At 43.2% G+C, this 17,028-nt stretch overlaps 1 protein-coding gene across 8 annotated transcripts in view; it reads left to right on the top strand.

The window, feature by feature from the left end:
• The window catches only part of DCLRE1C (DNA cross-link repair 1C), a 93,375-nt gene that overhangs the window by 50,229 nt on the left and 26,118 nt on the right, over positions 1 to 17,028 (top strand). For 3 of the 8 annotated variants that reach the window (XM_047866544.1, XM_047866548.1, XM_047866543.1), the window contains 4 exons: positions 3,448 to 3,499; positions 13,094 to 13,153; positions 15,929 to 15,984; positions 16,536 to 16,637. In XM_047866544.1, the coding sequence (XP_047722500.1) occupies positions 3,448 to 3,499; positions 13,094 to 13,153; positions 15,929 to 15,984; positions 16,536 to 16,637 (270 nt within the window). Of the gene's footprint in view, positions 1 to 3,447; positions 3,500 to 9,019; positions 9,105 to 13,093; positions 13,154 to 15,928; positions 15,985 to 16,535; positions 16,638 to 17,028 lie in introns of those variants that run through there. The other 5 variants (XM_047866547.1, XM_047866545.1, XM_047866546.1 and 2 more) reach the window with 4 other exon arrangements.

The raw sequence follows: 17,028 nt of genomic DNA, 5'->3' as shown, positions 1-17,028 counted from the left end.
GCCACATCCAGTATAAAGGATTCGTGTAAGGGGAGGCAACCAGAATACTAAGATTGCACAGTTGCACACGGTTAGGGATTAAGCCTCAGTGTCACCCCTAATGATACAGCCTGGAGATTAGATGCTTCAGGAGAGGCGGGGTGTCTCTAAAACATCCGGGCCAATCTCCAGAGCTGGAGTAGCACTAATTTCACAACCATTGTCCATTTTTAACATCTCGTGTGCTGAAGTTAGTGTTGTGGGGAAATGCCTCAGCTTTCTTGCTCGAACCTACCAATTATCACATTAATGAAGAGAATCTGGACTTGCTCTCTCCCTTTGCAAAATAGCACTGTGAGCCTCTTTGAGGGTCTTTCTGCTTATTCTCCAGAGTAATGCTTTTGTTTTTGGTTTGTTTCTCATTGTGAATCAACTGCTGGGTGGGGGTACCTCTGTTTTACCCTGATAACCATGATTGAAGTGTGGCTTAGGGGCTTGCCCTTTATGTTACGAATAGTGAGTTTGAAGAAAGAATCCATCTAAAGGAATCTGAAGTCACGATCATTCGATCATTCGTTTGTACGTTAAACAAGAAACTGACTTTGTATTATTGAGCAGTTTATAATAACTTTTCCTGTTCTCTAATCATATGTGTGTCTTTTTACTCAATCAGAACGTTAAACTCATCAAGGGCAAGAACTTCTGCTTTCAGAAATTTGCCATGTTGCTTACTGGTGGTCTTCTAACCTTTCTGAGACATAGATTTCTTTGGATGTGCTGTGGACTGAATTGTGCATCCCCCCCTCCCCAGTTTCATATGTTGAAGCCCTAAACCCCCATGTGACTATATTTGGCGATGGGGCTTTTAGGGGACAATGCAACTGAAATGAGGTTGTAAGGGCGGGGTCCTAATTTGTTAAGATTGATGGCCTTATAAAAAGAGGAAGAGAGGTTTCTCTCTTTCTACACACACACACACACACACACATACACACACACACTCACACTGAGGAAAGGTTGTGTGAGCACACAGCAAGAAGGTGGCAAGCCAGGAGGAGTGTCTCCCCAGAAACCAACCTTGGAATTGAGCCTCCAGAGCTGTAGGAAGTTTCTGTGCTTTAAGCTGCCTTGTCTATGGTATTTTGTTGTGTCAGTCTGAGCAGACTAATACAGAATATCTGACAAACGCTATGGATTTTGGAAGAAAAAAATCACATAGATACATTAACATCCCATTTTGATACAATATCAGATCCCATGGACCACTCGATGCCTGTTTGTGGACCACCAGGCATCCAGTGCTGTGCTCAGGGTGGGCTTTACTAAGCCTCAGGAAGGTGCGGAGGACAAGAGGGGACCCACGGCCTGAAATAGTGGGCCAGGGTGGGAGAAGACCCCTCTAGGGAACAATTTGCGATGACTTAATCTGGTCCAGGAAAAGGGGAGAGGAGACCCTGGGTGCAGGCCTAGCACAAAGTAAACTGGCCCAGTGCTCTAGGCTGCCAGTTAGGAAGGGAGCTGGAGTGGTCCTCGGGCGTCTTGATTAAAACAGCTTCTTTTGAATAATAGTCATTCACGATAGCCGCACTTTCGGGTTCTTGGAGCAAAGCTTTTTATAAGCAAAAGGAATGTATGGAATTAAACACTTATAGTAAACATAAAAGGGAGAGAAGGATAGAGAAGAACAGAGGAGAGTTAAGACATCAAATCGGGTACTCACAAAATCCAACCTTCTGCCTGGGGAAGGCCCTCGGTGAACAGCCTCGTTGGAGTCCCAGTTGAGGTTCCTGGGTGGAGCGTTCTCCACTCTGGTGAGGCTTCCAACTAGCTCTCCCGCCAGGGCAGTACATACGCCAACCGTGTGTGATCTCTGCTTGGTCCTGAGGTTTGCCTAGTGCAGTCCTGAGTGAGCTGGTTTTTCTGTTTCTCTTATTGTATCTCACAACCTCAGGAGCCTGGGCATCTGCATATTTCTCCGTCCTCCCTGACCTATTCCAGATAGATCTGGTCTGCCTCAAGGAGGTGAGGCAAGTTAATCCATCTTGGCATCAGGAACAGAAAGGCCAGTTCTGATCCCTAGGCCAGATGCAGGCACAAGCCAACTAATCCCCCCACGATTGTGTATGTGTGGTTCTGGGCAGAAATGCATGACAGGTCACACAAAACCCCTTCTATAGAGCACAGCTATAGAGTGCTGCCTGCTGATTTAGTTGAGGAGTGAGGAGCCGAGTCCCGATTCAGCCTCTTTTTGCCATGGCACAAATTCTTGGGAAATCCCAACGGCAAGTCCTGCCCTGGGATGCCCCCATAGGCCCTAAAAGCCTGGGGCCAGGAGTGATCTGAGGACATTCACCCTCCGAGGGGGCAGGTGAACCGTCCTGTGCAGGCACATGTCCTGTCAAGGTCTGCCACGTGGGGTGTGGTGACTGCCTTGTTTTCTCTGGAGTTCATGTAATTTGATGAGGGTGTGTGTGTGTCTGCATGGTGGTAATTAGAATAATTGGGATTGGTTTGATTAAGTAAATTGAGAAGGTATGATCATTGCTATCTAGCAATCCTTCCCATGCTGAAGATTCAGAAGGCATTAGAATGCACTGTATGTTTAATGTACTGTTTGGTTTAAATGTTATCTTTCTTTAAAGGCCGTCTATCTGTTCATTTGGACAGCTGTGGAGCAGGCCTGTGTGAATGGAAATCCACCACCTTTCGGCCCAGTAGTCACAGCAGGCTGAGAAGAGAATGAAATTCTTCTTTTTTCCTCCCTTTTTACAAGTTTATTTATTTATTTTGAGAAAGAACGAGAGGGTGAGTTGAGGCGGGTAGAGAGAGAGGGCGAGAGAGAGAATCCCATGCAGACTCCACACTCAGCGCAGAGCCCAACGTGGGGCTCGATGTCATGACTGTGGGAAATCAAGAGTCAGACGCTTAACTGACTGAGCCACCCAGACACCCCTGAGAAGGGAATGGAACTCTTCTGATGCTGGCCTAAGCCTGAAAGAGTTCCTGGAGGAATCTGTGGAAGCAAGTTCGAATTTCCAGACAGACTAACTTAAGTGACCAGAACGGAATGGGTCACAGATAATGTGGCCCGAAGGATGACTGGATTGAAATGAAAGAAGAATGTCAAGTTTGGAAGCAGTTCTGAAGTGAGGGGCTGGTCACTCATTCTTCTGTGGCTACTCGGAGTGATTTAGACTTAGTCCTAAGATGCAGGAGATCGTTCTCCATTTACATGGTGGCCAGAGATGCTCAGCTTTTAGTGGTTCCTGGCCTGTTTTCAGATGCCCTCTTCAGCTGCGGAAGAAAGAGCCAATGGCCCACATGAATCTGAATCCGTTCTCTTATAAAAGTGGACCTCTCGTGTATCTTCTCGTAAAAGGAACTTAAAAAGAGCAGCCAACTGTTTGCTTGGTCTAAGGAATCCTCTCAAAAAAATGTGCTTATGATTTTTGATTTTTTTGTTTTTAGATCACATGAAAGGATTAAGAGCCCCTACCTTGAAAAGAAGGTTGGAGTGCAGGTAATTTATTTTGCTACGTGTGTGTGTGTGTGTGTTTTAAAATTTATTTCCTTATTTTGAGGGAGAGAGAGAGAGCATGGGTGTGCAGGGGAGGGGCAGAGACAGAGAGGGGGAGAGAGGATCCCAAGCAGGCTCCGTGCTGGCAGCAGTACAGCCCGATGTGAGGCTCGAACTTAAAAAACCGAGAGTTATTGACCTGAGCTAAAGCCAAGAGTTGGACACTTAACTGACTGAGCTACCCAGGTGCCCCGTATATGTTTTTTAAAGTAAACACCTTAATTGAGCTATAGCTTCCCACTCAGAAAAGTACTTACACCATAAGGGTACAATCTGATGAACTTTTACAGGTGAACACACTTGTGAAGCTTCCACTCGGGTCAAGAAATAGAACAGGACCAGTGTCCCAGAACAGAGCTCCGTCCCTCCTCCCAGTCAGTCCTCCTTTCCCAGAGACAACCTGTAGTCTGACTTTTTGTCATCAGGGCTTAGCTTTGGCTGTTTTTGACCTTTGCGGAAATGGAATCATTTCCTCCTCTATTTGTTTTCTTTCACTTAACATGACACTTGTGGGATTCATCATGCTATTGGGTGTGCAGCAATAGTGTGTTCATTTTTATTTCTCCGACTGTGTGTACACTTGTGTGTATAACTAGTTGTTCTCTTGTGAAGAAAATCACTTGTTTTTGGATTTTAAAGCTAAACTACCACATTATTTTCCTGTAGGCATTGCCTAAATGTCAATAACAAATCTCAAGATAGGTATTGGAAAAGGCCTCGTTGACTTGTTAACTTCAGAACCGGTGGGTGTCAGTCTTCTCTGTGAACTGGTATCTGTAGTCTGCCTTCTTGAGAATGATAGCTAATATGTGTTGATTCCAGGCACGGGGAATTTATTAGTCCAGCAGTTTCTTTGAGTGCCTGTGATGAGTCAGGCACTGTACTGGGTACTGCGGATATAATAGTGACGACTATTAAATTATTAAATTAGTTGCCCAAGGTCACGCAGCCAGTAAGTGGCAGGACCCGGATTTCAACCAGATCTGCCTGATTTTATGGCCCGTGTCTTAACTATCTATTGCTGCGTCATGAATTACCCCAAACAACTAATCATATATTCTGTGGGTCAGGAACTCTGATGGAGCGCAGTGGGGGTTGCTGGTTTCTGCCTGGCAGGGTGCCCTATGGGGGCTGCCATTATCCGGAGGCTTGTTCATTCAATGTCTGACACCCAGGCTGAGAAGAACCAGGCAGCTGGGGCTTTGGGGCATCTCTGTCACTAGCAAAGATCTTCAGCATGGTGGTTTCAAGATAGCTGAACTTCTTAAAGAGAGACTCGGGGCTTAAAAAGTGTATGCGCCCAGGGAAAGTTAGCAGATAGCCATGTTGCCCAGAAGACATAGCCTCCAACGTCCGTGCAACCTTCCTTCATCACGTTCTGTAGGTTACAAAGGCAGGTTGAAGGGGAGGTTAAAACAGACCCCTCCTGTCAGTGGAGGGATTTCCATTTTGGAAAAAAGACCATGTACGGTTGAGATATGTATTAGTGTGGCCATCTTTGGAAAATATGGTCTACCGCAGACTATAGTTTTCACCTCTGAGCTTTGCTTTCGAATTTTTAAAGTTTATCATGAAATTGATTTTTGCTCACTAAGAAACAGGCTTATATGAAGTTAAACACAGAAGCCTTCTGTTCCCCACAGCCGTTTCCATTCTTGAGAGGTAGCTTCATTTGATGGGATCTTGCCGGACATATCTGATCATGTACCTTTCACCGAAGAGTGATGGGGAACGGCTTTTGAAGAGGTCGGAGGGCACCATAGTTTCTCATTTGCTGCTTCCCTGTTGTCCCTTTGCACTTTTTTTTTTTTAAACTTCTGAAATAGTTTAATTTAGGGATGACTACTGGTACATTTGGTAATTGGGAGGAATTTCACTTAGTAAGTACATAATGCATGCATAATTAATTTACTTTGTGTTTGCATGCTGGGTTAAGGATCTTAGTTCTCATGAATTTGTGTTCATTAAAATGTTTCATGTTTATTAAAATTTAAAAGAATAGTCTTTTGATTTATTCTTTGGCCATGCACATTCATTTTATTTTATTTTACTTTATTTTATTATTTTTAGTTTATTTTTTTAACTTACATCCAAGTTAGCATATAGTGCAACAATGATTTCAGGAGTAGATTCCTTAATGCCCCTACTCATTTACCCCATCCCCCCTGCAACAACCCCTCCAGTAACCCTGTTTGTTCTCCATATTTAAGAGTCTATTATGTTTTGTCCCCCTCCCTGTTTTTATGTTATTTTTGCTTCCTTTCGCTTGTGTTCATCTGTTCTGTGTCTTAAAGTCCTCATATGAGTGAAGTCATATGATATTTGTCTTTCTCTGACTAATTTCGCTTAGCATAATACCCTCCAGTTCCATCCATGTAGTTGCAAATGGCAAGATTTCATTCTTTTTGATTGCCGAGTAATACTCCATTGTATATATATACCACATTTTCTTTATCCATTCATCCCTGGATGGACATTTGGGCTCTTTCCATACTTTGGCTATTGTTGATAGTGCTGCTATAAACATGGGGGTGCATGTGTCCCTTCGAAAGAGCATCCCTGTATCCCTTGGATAAATACCTAGTAGTGCAATTGCTGGGTTGTAGGGTAGTTCTATTTTTAATTTTTTGAGGAACCTCCATACTGTTTTCCAGAGTGACTGCACCAGCTTGTGTTCCCACCAGCAGTGCAAAAGAGATCCTCTTTCTCCGCATCCTCGCCAACCTCTGTTGTTGCCTGAGTTGTGAATGTTAGCTGTTCTGACGGGTGTGAGGTGGTATCTCATTGTGGTTTTGATTTGTATTTCCCTGATGATGAGTGCTGTGGAGCATTTTTTCATGCGTTGGTTGGCCATCTGGATGTCTTCTTTGGAGAAATGTCTATTCATGTCTTTTGCCCATTTCTTTACTGGATTATTTGTTTTTGGGGTGTTGAGTTTGATAAGTTCTTTATAGATTTTGGATACTAATCCTTTATCTGATAATCCATTTGCAAATATCTTCTCCCATTCTGTCAGTTGCCTTTTAGTTTTGCTGATTGTTTCCTTTGCTGTGCAGAAGATTTTTATTTTGATGAGGTCCCAATAGTTCATTTTTACTTTTGTTTTCCTTGCCTCTAGAGATGTGTTGAGTCAGAAGTTGCTGTGGCCAAGGTCAAAGAGGTTTTTGCCTGCTTTCTTCTTGACGATTTTGATGGCTTCTTGTCTTACATTGAGGTCTTTCTTCCAATTTTGAGTGTATTTTTGTGTATGGTGTAAGAAAGTGGTCCAGATTCATTCTTCTGCAAGTCGCTGTCCAGTTTCCCCAGCACCATTTGCTGAAGAGACTGTCTCTATTCCACTGGATATTCTTTCCTGCTTTGTCAAAGATTAGTTGGCCATATGTATGTGGGTCCATGTCTGGGTTCTCTATTCTGTTCCATTGATCTGAGGGTCTGTTCTTGTGCCAGTACCATACTGTCTTGATGATTACAGCTTTGTAATACAGCTTGAAGTCTGTGCACTTTTTCTTTTAAAGCTTTTTATTTTATTTTATTTTATTTTATTTTATTTTATTTTATTTTATTCTTATTCTATTTATTTATTAATGTTTATTTTAGAGATAGAGACAGCATGTAAGTGGGGGAAGGGCAGAGAGAGAGGGAGATGCAGAATCCAAAGCAGGCTCCAGGCTCTGAGCTGTCAGTACAGAGCCCGACATGAGGCTCGAACTCACAGACTGTGAGATCATGATCTAAGCTGAAGTCGGATGCTTAACAGACTGAGCCACCCAGGTCCCCCTTATTTTGTTATTTAAAAAAAATTGTTTTTAATGTTTGTTTATTTTTGAGAGAGGGAGGGAGAGAGACAGAGCATGAGTGGGGGAGGGGCAGAGAGAGAGCAAGACTCAGAATCTGAAGCAGGCTCAGAACTGTCAGCACACATATCGGACAAAGGGCTAGTATCCAAAATCTATAAAGAGCTCACCAAACTCCACACCTGAAAAACAAATAACTCAGTGAAGAAATGGGCAGAAAACATGAATAGACACTTCTCTAAAGAAGACATCCGGATGGCCAACAGGCACATGAAAAGATGCTCAACGTCGCTCCTCATCAGGGAAATACAAATCAAAACCACACTCAGATATCACCTCATGCCAGTCAGAGTGGCCAAAATGAACAAATCAGGAGACTATAGATGCTGGCGAGGATGTGGAGAAACAGGAACCCTCTTGCACTGTTGGTGGGAATGCAAATTGGTGCAGCCACTCTGGAAAACAGTGTGGAGGTTCCTCAAAAAATTAAAAATAGACCTACCCTATGACCCAGCAATAGCACTGCTAGGAATTTACCCAAGGGATACAGGAGCACTGATGCATAGGGGCACTTGTACCCCAATGTTTATAGCAGCACTCTCAACAATAGCCAAATTATGGAAAGAGCCTAAATGTCCATCAACTGATGAATGGATAAAGAAATTGTGGTTTATATACACAATGGAGTACTACGTGGCAATGAGAAAGAATGAAATATGGCCCTTTGTAGCAACGTGGATGGAACTGGAGAGTGTGATGCTAAGTGAAATAAGCCATACAGAGAAAGACAGATACCATATGTTTTCACTCTTATGTGGATCCTGAGAAACTTAACAGAAACCCATGGGGGAGGGGAAGGAAAAAAAAAAGAGGTTAGAGTGGGAGAGAGCCAAAGCATAAGAGACTCTTAAAAACTGAGAACAAACTGAGGGTTGATGGGGGGTGGGTGATGGGTCTTGAGGAGGGCACTTTTTGGGATAAGCACTGGGTGTTGTATGGAAACCAATTTGACAATAAACTTCGTATATTGAAAAAACAAAACAAAACAAAAAACTGTCAGCACAGAGCCCGACGTGGGGACTCAAACCCACGGACCATGAGATCATGACCTGAGCCGAAGTCGGATGCTTAACCGACTGAGCCACCCAAGTGCCCCTAAGATTTTTATTTTTAAATATTCTCTGCACCAGACATGGGTCTCTAACTTATAACCCTAAGATCGAGTCACATGCTGTGCCCACTGAGTTGGCCAGGTGCCCCTTTTGCAGCTGTGATGGGACTGAGATAGTCACAGTTGGTGGGATGTTGGGAATTTCTCTGATGCTTTTTTTTTTTAAGTTTATTTGTTTATTTTTGAGAGAGAGAGAAAGCAGCAGAGGGGCAAAGAGAGAGGGAGACAGAATCCCAAGCAGGGTCTGTGCTGTCAGCACAGAGTCCATTGTGGGGCTTGAACTCTTGGAACTGTGGGATCATGACCTGAGCTGAAATCAAGAGTTGGATGCTTAGCCAACTAAACCCCCCAGGTGCCCCTGCTCTGATGCTTTTTAAGCCAGCTTAGTTTCTGAATGATTGGAGTTAACTGATAATATGATGAAATGTATTTTCTGGTTACCCAGATGGTTCCTTTTGGATTGTACTGAAACAGCTTTTCTAAATTTCTTCCTTTCAGCTTGAAGGTTTGTTTATACTGTTCACCTGTTACTAAAGAGTTGTTGTTAACTAACCCGAGGTACAGATTTTGGGAGAAACGAATTGTAAGTTTCATTTTTCAAATGGCACTAATTCCTTTTCTCAAGTGGGAAATATTTTTCAAGGTAGATTGAACAACATGTTGGGATTATTCACAGTGCAGTTCCTCCTACACTACATTTATCCGCATTTATTACAATATTGATGTTTAGTCTTAGTAATTCATCAGTTTAGAAGAGGTCGACATTTTATTGTTGCAGATTTGTTTTTCTTATCTCTGAACGGTTTGATCTGGGGTCTTAGTTTTATTGGTTTAGTCTCATTAACTCTTGCTAAGTTGTATTTTATTTATTTATTAAAAAAATTTTTTTAATGTTTATTTATTCTTGAGAGAGAGAGAGACAGAGTGCGAGTGGGGTAAGATCAGAGAGAGAAGGAGACACAGAATCCGAAGCAGGTTCCAGGCTCTGAGCTGTCAGCATAGAGCCTGACGCAGGGCTGGAACTCACAAGACATTAGATCATGATGTGAGTTGAAGTCAGACGCCTAACCGACTGAACCAACCAGGTGCCCCTTGCTGAGTTGTATTTTAATACTTCAAAGTATAAAATGTTTACTGACGCAATTGATAAATCCTTTTATGCAGGTCATGGCATGGTTTAGGAAAAATGAACATAGTTTGTGGGTTATCATAAGGGACGATGACTGGAGTGAAAATAGGACGGGCAACTTTGAATCTGACAGGGTAAATTGGATCTGTCCAATGGAAGGTCGATAGTAAAGGGGGAAGCAAAACAATGGTATGTGGAAAATGTGAAGATGACAGGAAAAGTTCTGTTATAACAGTAATTACTGTAAATATGTCTTCAATTCTTGCTCAAAATACAGTTTTCTCAGTTTGGTTTAACAAAAATAAGCAAGATCCATCAGTGTTAGTCTACAAGAGACTTAGATAAACCAAAAAAGATAAATGCAGGTTGAAATGGAAAAAAAGAAAAGAAAAGATGTGCTAAACAATTAGAAACTAAAAATGCCAGGGTGGCAATTTGTCTATCATACCAAATAGAATCGAAGGCAAAAAAAGACCTTAAGTTTCAAGGGGGATGTTATTTGCTATCACAAGGAACAATGGACCAGGAAGACGTGAGCTTACATGCAATTGACAAAATAGCCTCAAAGTGGATAAAGTCATAACTGATCACCCGGGGCTCGATCTGAGAGAGAGTACCATAGAGACGAGTGCAGCCAGGGTTCACTGTATGGATTAAGTCTTAAATAATTGTGGGAGCTCGCAGAGAAGTCTGAACAGATGTCAGCAAGTCTGTTTGATGTTTGTCTGTTGACAGCTCTCAACTCTCACATCCTCTTTCCACGTCTGCCCTACGCAGGCTGATGAAAGCCTGCCCCTCCCTCCGCGCTGACCTGAAGTTGAAACCACGCAAGCCCCGGCACACCCGCTAACCCCAGTAAAAGCAGGGCCACTCACTCCTGTCCCCTCTCAGCCTCAAGAGCCACTTCCTCCCAGCTGGGGCACTGCCCTCCTCTGCCCAAAAAGTGTGTTCACACACTCTTGGTGCAGGCGTGGCATCTTCAGCCTCCACCTCTGACGGTAGCTAGGGTGGGGTCCGTCCCCACTCTGCAGGGGGACACAACAGCAAGGCTGTAACCTTGGCCTGAGTATTAAGCCTGGGGTTGTTGTGGTTCACCCCTGCCAGCTGTGGGGAAGGGGAGCTGAGCAAGCAATGAAGAGCGGAGAGACGCTGGAACCTACAAAGACAAACTGGAACCCCCGTCTGTCTTCCACTCCTCCCAGCCCTGTGGTGTAGCCGCCCCTATTGCCGCCGAGTTGCACACTCCTGACCCGGGCCCCCCAAGAAGCCGAGGATATGCAGCTGAAGGCGGGGGTTGCCGCGGTTCTGCCCTGCGTCTGTGGGTTGAGCCGTCAGATCCTCAGTGTGCATGAGCTGAGTAGAACTTCTGGCAGCTTCAGAGCACGAAGAAAGGTTGCTGCTTCTCTTTGGCCTTCCAGATCTCACGTGGAAGTTTCTTGGGGCCAGCCCCAAGCTGGAGGCGGACATGGAAGGGACTTCTAGGACAGTTCCCACTCAGCTGAGTTGATGTGGTACAAGGGCCGCCTCCCAATCTGGGGAAGACCAGGCGGCCCCACTGTTGTAGCTGGAGCACTTCCCACGCCGCTCCGAGAGACTGGAGATGAAGGAGACAGGAAGACACAAGATTCGAAGGACATGATGAATGGGAACTAATAGCAATCCATAGCTTTACACCCAAAGGGAAAACAAGATCTTTGGTGTACGTGGAACATTTACAACAACTGACCACATCCTGTGTCCCAAAAGAAGTAAGAAGTCCTAGCGATCTGTGCTCTGACCACAATGCAGTGATGCTGGAAGTCACAGATAAAAAGGAGAGCTGAAATCATCCCACACACATGAGAACTAAATGCATACAATAAACAACCATTAGGTTCAAGAGGAAATTGTAAAGAAAAACATCCAATACTTCGAACTGATGGACAGCGAGAACACGACACATCAAAGTGTGTGGAACACTGCTGAATTAGTGCTTGAAGGGAAATTGATAGCGTTAAGTACATTTCCGAGAAAACAAAGACTAGAATTAAATGGAATAGGACTTCAACTCAATAGAAGGAAAAGGAGCAACAAAGCAAATGTAGGGATATGTGGAAGAAGGAAATAGTAAAGATAAAAGGACAAGTTAGTGATACAGACACTGACAACCACCACAGAAAATAAAAGGGAAGATTAACAAAAGTAAACGCTCATCCTTAGAGGAATAGAGAGATATTTCCGCCAAGATTGATTTAAAAAAAGAAGATGCATATACAAATATGGAATGATAAAAAGGAAAATAACTATTAATAGCAGTAATGCAGTTTTTGAAAATTAATGACAGTATGATAGTTTAGACAAAGTGGATAAAAATCTAGATAAGCAGGAAAATACCAAATTGAGGCAAGAAAAGTGGAGAACTTGAATAAACATCGAAGAAATTAAAACAACTTACAAAGATCACTTCTTCAAAAAAGCCCCAGGTCCAGATGGTTTTATAGGTGCATTTTGCCAAATGTTCAAAGGACAGACAGTCCCCATACTAGATGAGTTTTTATAGGATATAATAGAGAAGCTGCTCACCTAGCCGGCAAAACTGATAATGATAGTGCATGGGGGAGAAAGGCCATTTGATACATGACCATGTGAGCATCCTAACTAAGGTAATAGCTACCTGAACCTAACAGTAGTAGACAACAGTGCATTGTGGATGCAGCGTGTTTATTCCAGAATGCAAGTATATTCTTAACATCCAAATCTCCCATCACTGTAAGTTTTATGAAAAATTATGTTAATTCATTTGTCAGCTTCTTACTGAATGCCTCTCATGCTAGTTGCTGTTCTAGTAAACTGTGCAAGGGCACCGTGGAGCCCTCTGCTCTGTGGATTAGGCCAATACCTCATGGACTGACTTGGGGCTGGCCCCAGGCTGAGTTCGGCAGCACAAAACCTAAGCATGTAGAACACATGACCACGTGTTTTACAAAGACTCAATCATAGGGAGTGGGGAACAGGAGTTTAGGGATGGGGAGGTGCAGGGAGAACAGTTGAATTCTCTAAAAATTTTTATTTTCAATGTTTACTTATTTTTGAGAGACAGAGAGAGAGTGAGTGGAGAAGAGGCAGAGAGAGAGGGAGACGGAGAGACACAGGCTCCAGGCTCTGAGCTGTCAGCACAGTGAGAAGAATTGAATTCATGGAAATAGAATTGCTGCGTCAAAGGATATTTAAGTTTATAAGGCATTTAATCCATGTTGCCCTGTGAGCCATGAGAAAGGCAGTGCTTTAGCTCTGTCGTTTCCAAGCCGTTAAAATGTTTCGCATAGTGAAATAAATCAGAAATTGTTATGCAGAGAGGCTTAGGAACTTCTCTTCATCCCGTTTTTGTGTTTGAGATGTCAAAAAGCCGTGAAACACTGTGAAAATACTTAGTATAATGTCTGTGTGATCTCTTATTTTAATAGATATCAATTGAAATTGAAACTCCTACCCAGATATCGTTAGTCGATGAAGCATCAGGCGAGGTAAGTATATATTAAATACAATTAAAAAGAATTATTATTGAGTGCTAAAATGATTATCTTCTGTGATTTTGAATGTTCATTTAACTATAAATAAAAATTACAGCAATTGAATGAGTTTGTAGGGGGAAAATTTTGTGATCTTTTTATCTTCTCCATCCAAAGGTTTGGACACGACTTGTTTCTGATTTGCTCCTTTCTAGTAGTACCTGCTAATGGTGAAGACTCCAGCTGTTGATATTTCTACATGATGTCATGGTCACGTTTATTAAGTTGATCATAATATTCAGGATATAAAATAGTGCTTAATGCTTTTGTAGCAAATTTGTGTATAGTTTGATTTTTTTTTTTGACTCATTTTGTTATTTAAGAAAGAGACCCTGTCCAGGTGGATCTAATGTATTTTTTTGTCCTTAAATTTAGAAGCAGGTACTTTTGTGTTGTGAATGTCTTGTTTTAATAATAAGCAGTACTGCGGATGTACTGTTTATTTATTTATTGACATGCATGTGGGGGAGGCAGAGAGAGAGACAGAATCCCAAGCAGGCACCCACTCTGTCACCAAGCCCAACGCGGTACTCAGTCCCACAAACTACAAGATCATGACCTGAGCTGAAATCAAGAGTCAACGCTTTGGGGCGCCTGGGTGGCTCAGTTGGTTAAGCGTTTGACTCTTGGTTTCAGCGCAGGTCATGGTCTCTAGATTCATGGGTTCAAGCCCTGCATCGGGCTCTGTGCTGAAAATGCGGAGCCTGCTTGGGATTCTCTCTCTGCCTCTCTCTTTCTACCCTGCCCCACTTGCTCTCTGTCTCTCAAAAAATAAATAAACATTAAAACAATTCAAAAAAAAAAAAAGAGTCAGCACTTAACTGACTGGGCCACCCAGACACCACACTTTTATTTATTTATTTTTTACTTCAAATTATTCCTGGGGCTGGGAGGTATTTTCCTCTTTTGTGACAACTCCAATTAATATTCATTCCATGGTCTGGGTATAACTGCTTTGTTCACACGGGGAACTCTATAGGGTGTCTGTTGTGTGACTGCCACCAGGAAGGGGCTGACTTTTCACATTTCCTCTCTGGAGGAGATGGAGCCTGGAAAGTAGTACTCATTGAATTGTTGCCCGAGGGACGACTCTGTGAGACTTAGAAGTCACCAAGATTTGTTTCCTTTCTCGGGCTGAAAGGAGGGAAGAAGGAAAGCCTGAAGGTTCCTAACAACTCGGTTGACTGACACTTTTCCGAGACTCCTCTAATTGCCTCACTGCCTCGCCACTCCTGTGGGTGAGAGGCTTTCTCAAAACTGGGCACGGGACAGCAGGCAGCTCTTGTTGACCAGAGTCTCGCCGTCCCACCCTGGTCTTCTTGTGCGCTGTGGCTTTGCGTATTGTGTCTCCAGCACTCAACACAGGACCGTGCTTTAAAGGGGCCACCAGAGCGAATGATGGTAGACTTCTGATAGCGAGCTGGTATGTCCAGAGCTCTGCCCAAATAGGACAGTACACTGGACAGTGGTGACCGGGGGCCAGGCTACATCAGGTGTTTTCTATTTCCTTTTTTTTTTTTAGTTTAGTAATAGCTTTATTGAGATGTAATATACCGTACAATTTACTGAGATATCATATACCATCCGATTCACTGGCTTTTTTTTTTTTTTTAATGTATATTTATTTTTGAGACAGAGAGAGACAGAGCATGAACGGGGGAGGGTCAGAGAGAGGGAGACACAGAATCCGAAACAGGCTCCAGGCTCCGAGCTGTCAGCACAGAGCCTGACAGCGGGGCTCAAACCCACGGACCACGAGATCATGACCTGAGCCGAAGTCAGCCGCTTAACTGACTGAGCCACCCAGGCGCCCCTCACTGGCTTTTTTAAAAAGAAGATAGAAGTTCATTACTTTTTTTTTAAGTTTATTTATTTTGAGAGAGATAGCGAGTGGGGGAGGGGCAGAGAGGGAGGAAGAGAGAGAATCCCAAGCGGGCACCACACTGTCAGCACAGAGCCGGATGCCGGGCTTGATCCCACAAACGATGAGATCATGATCGAAGCCAAAATCAAGAGTCGGACCCCTAACCGACTGAGCCACCCAGGCGCCCCTGTCACTGGCTTTCAGTGTATTCACAGAGTTGTGTATTCATCACCCCAATCAATTTTAGAAAGGAATCCCTGTCCCCATTAGCAGTGATTCCCCATTTCTCCCTCTCCCAGCCCATGGCAACCCCTACTCTCCATCTGTTGGATTTGCCTAATCTGAACATTTCATATGAGTGGAATCGTACAATGTGTGGTCTTGTGGTCTCGTGTGACTCATGCCTTTCACTTTGCATGATGGTTTCAGGGTTGACCCATGTTGTGGTATGTATCAGTATTTCGTCTCTTTTTGTGGTCAGATAAGACTCCACTGTGTGGATAGGCCACATTTGGTTTATTTACTCATCGGTTGATCAATATTCAGGCTCTTACTAGTCTTTGGCCAGTATGGATAGTACTGCTGTGAACATTTGTGCGTGGGTTTTCATGTGGGTGTAAGTTTTCATTTCTCTCGTGTGTGTACTTGAGAGTGGAATTGCTGGGTCATCCAATCACTGTATGTTTAACTGTCACTTTGTGGGCAACGATTCCCCTTGTGTCCAGGATTTGGTGCACGAGGAAATCAAAAAGGGCATACCACGTTCTTGAGAACTACTTGAATATATTCTGTTAAGGAGGGCTTTTTTAGGCTGGGTCCTAACACTAACTTCTGTTATTATTATTTTTTCTTTATTTTCTTTTTAGAAGGAAGAGATTGTTGTGACTCTCTTACCAGCTGGTCATTGTCCAGGATCAGTTATGTAAGGGGGCTCATCTACTTCACCATTTTATTTTACGTAGATGTGTGTGGTATTTATGTAAATGAATCTTTAGGGTCCAGAAAATAGTATGTGCAGGGAGATTGCTTGACTTCTTTAAAATGTAGATGGCAATTTCTTTAGTCTTCGTTTCTAAATTGAACTTGGGGGACTGAAGCAAAGATCGAGTTTGAAATGTGGCTTCTTATAATGGAAGTCTTCAATGGCCATTTCTCCGTTGACTTTGCATTTTCCTATCACATGGATTTTTCTCTCTGTGTGCAGGAAAGATCTCCTGTAGTTGAGAGGGCTAACATATTTCAGGGGATTTCTATTGCCACTGCAGTAGTATTCCAGTATGTGCTTTTTTCCTACCCCAGGGGAAAGGTGGCCGCTGAGTGCCTGGTGTGGTTTAGAGCTACTGACATCCCATTAACCCTGTATCGGAGGTGGCTATGTGTGGCAGGAAACATTTGCTATGGATTTAGTGTTTATTTGCTTTATTAGGATTCTGTATGAGACTTAGAAGTCACCAGGATGTATTTCTTTCTCAGGTTTTTATTTCAGGGCAATAACGGAACGGTCTTGTACACGGGAGACTTCCGATTGGCACAGGGGGAAGCTGCCAGAATGGAGCTCCTGCATTCTGGGGGCAGGTACTGGGCTTCACGTAATCCTTGAATGACCGAACCGTCTGCAAAGTCATATTCCTCCTCCCCCTACCCCCCAAATGCAAGCCTTTGTTTCCATTAGAAATCACAGTTTATTATGTGTCACAGTAAAGCAAGTTTTTCTTCTTCGGGTGGGATGATGGCAACATTCTGTGTGTTGATTGGGGTAGTACTTATGTGAACTTGTCAACATTCATTGAACCTTATGTATAAAATCTGTGTATTTTATTGTGTGGCAATCATTTCCCAACACAGTTGATTTAACAGAAAAATTCCAAGTGGAATGGGACACCCTATAAAATAACTGAGAGTTTAAAGTTTACGTATATTTTATTTCACAGTGGATGGTTAATACGAATTGTTGCTGTTGCTGTTT

The sequence above is a fragment of the Prionailurus viverrinus genome, chromosome B4 (assembly GCF_022837055.1).
Source record: "Prionailurus viverrinus isolate Anna chromosome B4, UM_Priviv_1.0, whole genome shotgun sequence".
NCBI classification, from domain to species: domain Eukaryota; kingdom Metazoa; phylum Chordata; class Mammalia; order Carnivora; family Felidae; genus Prionailurus; species Prionailurus viverrinus.
Note: the sequence above shows the minus strand (reverse complement) of the source record. Positions and strands in the feature narration are given on the sequence as shown.